The sequence below is a fragment of the Epinephelus lanceolatus genome, chromosome 3, assembly GCF_041903045.1.
Source record: "Epinephelus lanceolatus isolate andai-2023 chromosome 3, ASM4190304v1, whole genome shotgun sequence".
Lineage (NCBI taxonomy): Eukaryota > Metazoa > Chordata > Actinopteri > Perciformes > Serranidae > Epinephelus > Epinephelus lanceolatus.
Window position 1 is genome coordinate 23,928,702 of NC_135736.1, and position 10,748 is coordinate 23,939,449.

Consider the following 10,748-nt stretch of genomic DNA (forward strand, 5'->3'; position numbering starts at 1 on the left):
GTGTGTGTGTGTGTATCAGTGCTGAGCTGGTAGTTGTGAACACTTTTGTTATCTGCCGACCAGACCCACCAGTCTGTAGCTGATTAACTTCCCTATCTAAGCCCTGCTGTATCTCTGCTATTGGCTGCTGTTCATATCAAGTATATCACTAATATCTAAATGCCCTTTGCCTAACACTGTTAGCCCCAGCAAGGTCAAAATGGAAGCACAAAAGCACACACTCACCAAATACACACATATTCACTAAACAAACACACACACACACACACACACACACACACACATTATGCTCCATTCACCTGCTGGCACAGATGTTAGAAAATAAAACAACTTAACAGCTTTGTCAAAGTAACCGAGACCATTTTTATTTCCCTATCAACATGATAGACTGATAAATAATAACATAACATTCTGATTACAAAAAAAAGACTTCAACTTGACAGAGCGTCACACATTATTACAACAGCGACAGGTAAAACAGGTGCGGTAATCAGTCATTGCACTGGAGTGCGTCGACTCAGCAGCACAAGCACCACACAAATCCTTCAACCACAACCTTCACCCTGTTTTCTATCTATGGCTATATGGTTAAAGAAACAGTTCAGCATTTTGAGAGATACACTTTCTTGCAGAGGGTTAGATGAAAAGATCGATGTCTGGTAGAGATGGAGCTATAGCTAGGAGACGGTTAGCTTAGCATAGAGCCTTGAAACGGGGAAACAGCTAGCTTGGCTCTATTGTAGGGTAACACAGTCTGACTATAAAGCTCACTAATTAACACATTAGATCTCGGACAAAAACCTTGGGTGTGTTTGTAAATCCAATCTAACATCCCACACTGAAATAAGAGCGCTGTTGTTCAAAGAAACAGAGCGTTCTATTTCTACATTGAATAGCAAACAGTTAAACACACATTCACTTTGCTTGGTGCTCTGCTGCTCCATCTCCTTAGACAGTATGCCCAGAGTTCGCCCTGATGCTCTAAGTGTTTTGAATTACCAAACTATACACTGCAGCAGCTCTCTGTATTTACAGTTTGTGCCAGAGAGTTATCTGGCACTCGGAGTGAGTATTTCCGAATGCACCCGATGTGTATATCTTGTGTTAAAATGGGGGATTGTTGTCATGGTTACATCATATTGTTCAGACTGTTATTACGAACAAACAAAAAAGGACAAATTGCTCAGGTGTAATTTGCAGTGAAGACATTTTGGGGATTTCTGACAGCAGTAATATCTCCCACTTGACAGCTGGAAACACCAGTGGTGACATCTAAATAAAACCCAATATTTACAGTGATTAATTACACTAATACAATAAATTCAGCATAATTCAACTCAATAAAAGGAGCTAACAAACCACAACAAATGCCTGGTATGAAATAGTACATCATTTTAGCTATTCATTTGGCATGACCACAGAATGTATACAAAGATGGACAAAATTGCAGTTGAATTTTTCCCCAAACATGGTTTTTGTCATTTTACTGGTGTATGTTCAAGTTTTCGTTTCTTTGATGAAGTTGGTTTTATTTAGTTATTTGATGACCAATCAGAGTGCTCGTAATCAATGGTGCTGCTCGTGGTTGATTGGACGGGTGTATGGACAGGAAGTGGAGTGATGTCCGTCTTTATATACAGTCATTGGGTGTGACAGGGTTAGCAGTTGGAGTAGCCATCGTGGAATAAAGGCTAGACTCCACTGGTTGCCTGGCAACCTGTCAGGTAGTTGGCCAAGCTAGATGTTTCCTCATGTTTTGTTGGTGTCTTTATGCAAAGCTCAGCTAACCTTCTCCTGACTGTAGCTGCAAACACATACACACAAACATACGAGTATTTATCCTCTTGTTTAACTCTCAGTAAGACAGTGAATAAGCGTATTTCCCAAAAAGTCAAACTATTTCTTTGAGACACAAATCTGATCAGAAGAGGGCAACTACTGAGACACTTAAACATATAGTTATGATCATTATTTTACTACTGGAAATTAATGCAAAGACAAAGACCAGGTTGATTCAAGGCACAATTAGAGAGTTTGAATTGTAGATTGCAAATCACAATTTTGTGTTTCTGCTCTGACCATAATTCACATTATAAACCTGTTTGACTCCAATGTGAGTAAACTTAACTGATGCAAACCTTTTTTTTTACAGTAACAAAAAACATTACTTTACATTTACTCAGTAGCAACTTCCAATCCTGTGTTAATAATTGACAGATTTTACCTTAAAGGCCCTGCATACCCACACAGGTGTATTCACTCACTGGTTGATTAGACCTGTGCATGTTGAGGCTGGGCAGAGCTGGACTTACATCACGTCACCTGACTTCCATGCACTAATAGGAATGATATAGGTGTTCTTTTATTTCCTAACAGATGCAATATAGTCAGCAGTGTTTAAGTCAGTCACCTGTGTGGATTTACATTTGACATGAAGACAAAGAATTTTGCAGAGAAATAAATTAGAGCATGTTAAGTCTGTGTATTTTCCACTAGGCTTTGTTTGCTTTACCAAAGAAAATCATATCTGGCCTTCAAACCTGGACAAGTTGCCCCCTTCATAGTTAAAGTAAACATTAATGTTAGCTTTATATACATTAGAAAAAGACAAATAACAAAGATTTTGTTCACTCAGTATTCAAATATATTAAATACAACTGTTAAATAAACAAAACCAAAATGATGAGAGAATGTCCTTTGATTAGTCTTCTGTCTGTATGTTTTAATGGTGTAAAGTATCCTGCACTCGCTGTGTGCAGATGCAGGGACGGATTCAGTGCTCTCTTTTTCATTGATTTTAATTAAACACCCCCACAACACATTCTTACAGAGGGTCAAAAGTGCTTTTGCCTGCTTTCTTCTATGTATCAGAAATGCTTGTGTGCCGTGCCTTAAAATGTTCAAAAGTGTGATACATCTCAAAGATTAAAAATTGCAAATTAAATATTTTTTGGTGTCAGATACTCACCTGCTGTAGGTTAAAAGATGGGAAATTTGTCCTTTATAGTGAAAACATTATATAAAAACGTCCGTGAACCTCTGGCAGTGTAAGCCCTCTGTCCATCTCTATGTTCACTATGGACTGTATATCACACACTCATTACTTCATTCCCTGTTGCTTCCCTGTGAAGCTTTGGGGGTGATGTGTTTACATTCCTAGCTTATGACAAACTGTTATTTATCCATGTTTTGACAGAAATATGTGATGAGTAGTGCAGGGTTTTGGTTGAACTGAGGACAGGAGGAGGAGTGTCATCTTGCGAACGTGTGCAAGTGGTTTCCACAATTTGGGCAGGAATGATGTACGTCTTGTAGGCTTTGGACCATCAGCGGTATCAGACAGCATCCACAAACAAAACTGAAACATATGCAGAGAAACAGCAGAGGATGTTAAAGCTTGTTTACCACTGATATTAAATACTCATGCGTGTGCACGTCTGTTGTCTCACCCCATCATTGTTAGAAGAACACACATGCACCAGGCAGCCTTTCCTGGCTGGTGAGTGACTTTAGTGGTGACGGAGTGGTGGCAGTGAGGGCAGACTATCAAACTGGGGAATTCCTCCAGATGTGACACTGAGACAGGAACCGGCAGTGGCTGCGTCACAACTGCTGGCTGAGATTGTCGGCTGCTGACAGGCTGTGTTACACCAACTGGAAGGACAGAACCAAGAGGAGGACGTCAGGAACAAAATTAAAAACATTTAAATATCCATGTCACCTGCCCACTTGGTTTGTATGAATGCTATTAAGAGCAATAGTAAAGATCTAGCCTTCATACTTTGTGTAATTGGATGGATTATGAATCCAGAGTTTTGTGACGTCACACCAGTTGGCACCGTCAGGACAGGAAAAGGATCTGGCTGGACTGTAACTGAAAAAAAGAAAGAAATAGGTCTTCATTAAATTTGTAAATGCATCTTTTTCTTGCCTGTTCAGCCCAACATCCAGACTGCTGCAACGTTTTCTTCCCTCAAAACAGCCTAGGGAGTGTATAAATCTTAAAATGCCAATGTGGCTAAATGGGGCTTTATCAAAGTGATGATATGAGACAGCTCAATGAGGTTTGGGGGATATGTGCCAGTAAAGTTAAAGGGACATTTAACCCCGAAATCAAAAATACATATTTTTCCTCTTACCTGTAGTGCTGTTTGTCAACCTAGACTGGGTCAGTGTGTGTTGCTGAGTGTTGGAGATATCAGCTGTAGAGATGTCTGCCATCTCTCAAATATAATGGAACTAAATGGCATTCGGCTTGTGGGACTCAAAGTGCCTAAAAAAAAAGCCTTGTTATAAACATCTGTGCATTGTATTGTATAGCAAACCTGCTGGAGTCATGGGCGAAATGCGTTGTTTGTTTCAAATGAAGACTACTTTGAGAGATTCATAGCTACTCATGCCGTCTTATCTTGTGCTTATCCGCACCACGACCGGACAAGGCCTACACACAAGACTCCATGAATGCCCTCTACCCCACGCTGTGAGGGTCTGCACTTGCAGCCCACCCCACAGGAGAAAACCCTAGGCACCGTGAGGATGCTACACTGTTACAGGTAGCGGGTGTTGCTGAAGCAACATCATCGGGTCTGACACTCAAGCAGAATGCCATACCATCCAAGTGGACTCTAGATCCAGAGTCTGGGAACCACGGTTAATTACGCCATGGGCAGGTGCTATCTGACAGCCACCCAATTAAATTGAAAGGAGAAGCAATCAGCCCTCTTGTGTGTGGTGAATCTACTTATTTACTATCAATCTGATGTTTCCTGACATCACCTGCACCAAGTTACAAAGTCTGGCAGTGATGTGCACAGGGCATGTGCTTTTGAATGAAAAAAGCATTTGAAAAACTGTGTCTTTCCAGAAATTATGACCCGGTTACTCCAGATAATCCTGTGAGCAGTTTCATGTAGGAACTATTTTCTCTCACCAAACTACATCTGTGCAGAAAAAGGTGTGTATTTACTCATGGACAAGTCTTTTGTTAGTGGCAGCTGGAGATGTAAATATTCGTGGCCTCCTCCTCAGCTGAGCTGTATCGTTAGCTAGCTCAGTGGTGCTAGGTGAGCTAACAGTAGATGCACGCTTCCCTCTGCTAGTGATACAGTTGGTAGGTGTAGTTCATTAGAAAGAAAATAGTTCCTACATGAAACTGCTCACAAGGTCTGTAAATGAGTTTTTCAAATGTATTTTTTGGCACTTTGAGCAACACAAGCTGAGTGCCACCTAGTTTAATTGCAATGGAGAGGGCAGACATCTCTACGGCCGATATCTCCAACACTATTTAATGATTTTGGAGTGAACTATCCCTTTAAGAAGACAATATTTGGTCACCTCTAACTTTCTCAGCAGATCTGTTGTCGTTAATCTCTATTCATGTTGAGTTTGTCAGATGATTGGCGTTTTAAAAATAAAGATTTTATCACCTCATCAGAGCAGCGTGGGAAAGAGGTTAACATGTAGCGTTTATGTGCTGTCATTAAAAGTCCAATGTGTAGAATTTAGTGGCTTCTAGTAGTGAGTTTGCAGAACTAAAAATTCTCCAGTGTGCAAAAATGTGATTGGCCCTATCTAGAGCCAGGGTTTGGTTTGTCCATCCTGGGCTACTGTAGAAACAACATGGCAGACTCTGTGAAAGAGGACCAAGGATGATTCTTGTTTTCAGGTTATTATTAACTAATGAAGACATAGTTATGAATGTTATACACCATTTCTGCCAATAGATGCCCCTAGATCCTACACACTGGACCTTTAAATAACTATCTCAGCTTTGAATTATAAGTAGCACCTGATGAGGCATGAAACAAACTGGGAAAGGGAAACCAGTGAGATTTTATCTTACCTGCTTCTCCATAGGTGGGAGGAGGTGATGGGGGGGCGTGGAGGGAGGCGTCATAGGAGGGGGGAGGGGGGTATGCTGCTGTGCCGTGAGCAGGAGCGTGGAGACTAGCCTCCTCATACGAAGGGGGTTCCATCATGAGATCATCCAGTCAAACAGGAAGCTGGTGATTAAGAGGAGAAGCAGATGATTTTAATGTAATAATCACACAAAGGCTCCTGACAATATTTAGTTCAGTAAAACCTGCATTTTCTCCTCTACACTGCAGGATTTTCTCTTTACTGCAGTCAGAGACATTCGTTTAAATCCAGCAATATGTCAGAGAAGAGATGAAGAGTTGTGTTTTGACGCAAGTTTTCTTACTGAGCCATGTTTACTTTCAACAAACTGGCATTTCACAATGAAACAGGTCATGTATTTTCACAGCGCACTTCATCAGGACACGCAACTTGTTCAGTTGTCAACAGACTGAATGAAGCCTGGAAACAGACATCAGCTGTGAAAAATGAAGCCAAACCGGTCACAGTATCCACTCAGAGGAGTCAAAGTCAGTCGGTGTAGAGAGATCAAGAGATCATTCACATCCCCATTCAGCAGAGACATTCTTCGAAAACAGCCTGCCATCTCCTCCTCGTGCACAAACACATGATCACTGAAGTGTCACTTACACTAGGTCATGTGTTTGTAGTGAGTGGAAGCTGTCTGTTTGTGCTGTTCATTCAGCCTGTTAAAAACTAATGGTGGAACATAACTAAATTTACTCAGGCACTGTATGTACGGCAATTTTGAGGTACTTTACTTGAGTAGTTATTCTATATTATTCTATGCTATTTTATAGGGGTGTGGGACAAATCGATACAGCACAGTATTCCTATAATTTTGTGTGGCAATTTTGTATCGATACACCAATGCCAATTATCAATTTTTTAATTATATTAATTTTAATTGTATTTTTAAAAGTTGATTTTAAGGATTATATACAATATTAATATTACAAATACAAGTTAAACTTTTGGTTTAACCACTCGATACAATTTGTTGCGATAAAAATGTATAATGTGAGATTAACAGACTGACAACTTTATCTTATTAGATAAAACAGATGTTGACAAAGTTTTCCTTTGGTGACATAATTTACAGTTGAAGACAGGTAATAAATCGCAATATATCACAATACGTCGTGTGGCAACATGTTTAAAATCGCAATAATAACGTATCGTGACTTAAAGGGATAGTGCACCCAAAAATGAAAATTCAGCCATTATCTACTCACCCATATGCCGACGGAGGCCCTGGTGAAGTTTTAGAGTCCTCACATCTCTTGCGGAGATCGGCGGGGGGAGCAGCTAGCATACCTAATGTTAGACAGCGCCCCGGACTAACGTCCAAGAACACAAAATTGAATCCACAAATTATCTCCAACATGCCCATCCGTAGTGATCCAAGTGTGCTGAAGCCCCGACATAAAAAGCTGTTTCGAAAAACGTCATATGAACTCTGTTTTTAGCCTCACTGTAGCCTGTAGCTCTGACTGCTTCTCTGTGCTCCGCGCTCACGTGCGCGCGCTCAGGGTGATCGGTGATGCACGGTCTCTGAAGAGCAGCAGTCTCGTCAGTACTGATGTCCAGATTCTCAAGTGCAGGCATCGCCAATTCCCAGTCTGAGCAGCAAAGACTTTCCTCATCCGTTGGCATTGCTTTGAATTTGAAACAACTACACCACCAGGTTTCCAGTGCTCTACTCCGGTATTCTGCGGCTGGCTGAGGCTCATGAGCTGCGGCGGCTGCTTCGTCCAGTAGCCTGAGTTCCGCATCCGTATACTCAGGCTAAACAAATACGGCTCAACAAAGAAATGCTGTTCCTCCTCAATTTCAAAGTCTTTGGACATGTTGGGCTGTCCTTTGCTAAAAGACCATAGTGCAAATTATCTTTGAGCTCCGTGGTTACTGCTGTCCCTCCCTGCGTTGCATGTGTCACGTGATGTAAACACGGGTAAGCAAAACTCATGCTTTCGCTGGTCTCGCGCAGACGCGCACACATGAGCGCAGAGCACAGAGACGCAGTTAGAGCTACAGGCTACAGTGAGGCTAAAAACAGAGTTCATATGACGTTTTTCAAAACAACTTTTTATGTTGCGGCTGCAGCACACTTGGATCACTATGGATGAGCAGTATGGAGGTACTCTGTGGATTCAATTTTGTGTTCTTGGACGTTAGTCTGGGGCGCCGTCTGCCATTAGGTGTGCTAGCCCCGCCGATCTCCGCAAGGGATGTGAGGACTCTAAAACTTCACCAGTGCCTCCGTCGGCATATGGGTGAGTAGATAATGGCTGAATTTTCATTTTTGGGTGCACTATCCCTTTAAGTATCGTGATAATATTGTAACGTTGGGGCTCTGGTGATTCCCATGACTCCTACTTTATACTTCTACCCCACTTTATTTATTTGATTATTAGTTACATAGCAGATTCAGATCATCATAGGTGCGACCTCTAGGTCACCAGGTAGAGTGTGCACCTCATGTAGGCTGAGTCCTTTGGAATGACCTGGGTTTGATTCCTACCTGTGGCTCTTTGCTGCATGTCATCCCCATGCTCTCACCCCCCTCTTCCCTCTCTCTCTAGCTGTTCTATAATAAAGGCAAAAAGCCCTAAAAAATAATGTTAAAAATTACTAAATGTAAATCAAGAAACAAACACTGATTGTGATGCTAATGGTTTTGTTCTTTTATTTGAGTAAAATTTTGAATGCAGGACTTTTACACTGTGTTATTACCACTTAATTTTTTTTTAATTTATTAATTAAAAGTATAAGATCGGAGTACTTCTTCCACCACTGTTGAAGACTAAGTAAAGTCCCTCTGCAGATGAAGACCATGAGGTTGAAAGCTCCAGAAAAGCTAATAAACGGACCTTGAGTTAAGATTATTTTGTCACAAACAATTCGTTTTTGCTGCACATCCAGATCCAGTGGGCTTTTCTTATCACTGAATATGGAGTGACTTTGAATATTAGAAATAATCGGGAACATGTATCATATGATTGTCTCTTCTCATGTCGATCTGGACACAGCTGCAGTTCATATTTATGTCTGTTGTTATTGATAGAGGTATGTGCTCCATCAGCTACTCTCTTTTGTCCTGGCACAGTCCCAGCTTTCAGTGTACCTGTGATATACTGCTCTGTCACTGCAGCCTCTATTTAGTCCCTAACTGTCAAACACCACTTCTTTCTTTCAGCCCAGTGTGTATGAAGACACTGAGCTGCTGTGAGATGTCACGTTGCTGCAGTCTAAATCTGCAGCTCTGCCTCAGTTGTGGGAGTTACTGGTATCATATCCTCCCTCCGCTGCTGCAGATTAAACAATGGAGAGACACGCTTGAGATCGCTGTGTGTATTCACCACTCTGAACTGTCACAGCAGAGGTTTAAAGTGACAGCATCAAAACAAAACAACACACTATTGCATTACAGCATTGTCAGTACAGAGACAAAGTAAATATCCTGTGCTCAGTTGATTTCAAAGTTAAAACTGTGGGCAGTTTCATCTCTTTATCTGGTACCAATTACTGTATAGAATACATAACATTTCAATACCACAACTTTTTCCTCTTATTAAATTGCTGTAAAGTATTTTGGCAGTGGTAGAAGAGGAAGTACTCAGATATTTTACATCAGTAAAAGCAGCAATGTCATAGTGTAAAAGTCCTGCATTCTCAATCATACTAAAGTAAAAGTACATAAGAATAAGATCTGTCATATAATTGGATGATAATTGTTGATGCATTAATGTGTTCATCAGTGGGAGCTAATTTGAATAACTTTGTATACTGCCATTTTTCTTAATCCATAATAATACGTCATCATCAATCTGTTTATTTATATTTAATATTAATAATCTGAGTCTGCAAAGCAACTGAAGTTGCCAGATAAATGTAGCGGAGTAAAAAGTACAATGCTGGCTTATTAATTGCAGTGGAGGAGAAGTATAAACGCCTCAAAATAGTACTTAAGTAGAGAGAGTACTTGAATGTACGTGACACTCCACCACTGCATGTTTTGGTCACACTCACTATCGTCTAAACACAGTCCAAAAAGCTCAGTAAAACACTTACTTTAAATCAAAATAACAGATTGTTATTATAGTATGAACATAGTTAATCATGAACCATGTGATTCCACCTGACTGCTTCTCCAAATTATGGGTTTTCATTCCAATAAGTCACCTGAAACCAACAGTATCAGTCATCACACATACCTGCTGAGTGCAGCCAAGTAAATCTAGCTCACATGGGACTTCTTCTCCTGTGTAGTGAAGATATATCCAAAGCCGTGGTGTCTGATCCAAACAAGCGCAGACCTGCCTCCAGCCCAAACAAACAGTCTTCACAGAGTCGCACTGTGTCCTCCTTCACTAATTAGTGTGATGTTTGAGATGTAACAGAGCAGTGGTCTTACCTTGGACAAATGAGGAAGCTCGGCTGGCAGGAGGAAACACGTCCCATGTTGGTGGCAGTGGTGACATCACAGCCTGTTGAACCTGTTCTCCTCTGGAATTAGAAACATTTTACTTCCCACAGAGTGAAAACCAAACCCTCTTTACCTGTTCACCGGTTTGCCTGGTGTGAATATGCAAACTCATCCTGAGGTGGCTCTTTGTTTACAGCACAACATATATTATCTGCAACACTGGCTCTGAAAACATACACAATTTCTGTTACCAAGAAAGGTGATAGAATCGTGTATGTAAATATAAATGTGTTTACTGGATATCTATGCAGTAAGTAAAGTTAGTGTGAATATTACAAAATAACAAAAACAGTGTACAGTATTTCCTTTGAGTATTTGTAATTGTAAATGCTTCATAAATACAGTTGTCACAGAGTATTTGCAGTATCTTGGTTCAAAAAGT

The 10,748-nt window shown here is 40.7% G+C and overlaps 1 protein-coding gene across 1 annotated transcript; it reads right to left on the reverse strand.

Annotated features, from left to right (window-relative positions):
• Positions 1-339: 339 nt before the first annotated feature.
• LOC117254731 (lipopolysaccharide-induced tumor necrosis factor-alpha factor homolog) lies at positions 340-10,300 on the reverse strand. Its single transcript, XM_033623126.2, has 5 exons — positions 10,095-10,300; positions 5,843-6,002; positions 3,782-3,874; positions 3,450-3,654; positions 340-3,358 (listed from the first exon to the last, which is right to left on the reverse strand). The coding sequence occupies exons 2-5, from the start codon at positions 5,976-5,978 to the stop codon at positions 3,253-3,255; spliced, it is 540 nt and encodes a 179-aa protein (XP_033479017.1). The 5' UTR covers positions 5,979-6,002; positions 10,095-10,300; the 3' UTR covers positions 340-3,252.
• Positions 10,301-10,748: the final 448 nt, after the last annotated feature.

What these genes read in the sequence shown, in the direction of transcription:
- LOC117254731 (XM_033623126.2), bottom strand. Translation starts at nt 5,978, where the DNA reads ATGATGGAACCCCCTTCGTATGAGGAGGCTAGTCTCCACGCTCCTGCT. An exon ending in AATCCATCCAATTACACAAA is followed by an intron (nt 3,655 to 3,781) that starts GTATGAAGGCTA and finishes CTGTCCTTCCAG; the next exon opens with TTGGTGTAACACAGCCTGTC. An exon ending in GTTCTTCTAACAATGATGGG is followed by an intron (nt 3,359 to 3,449) that starts GTGAGACAACAG and finishes CATATGTTTCAG; the next exon opens with TTTTGTTTGTGGATGCTGTC.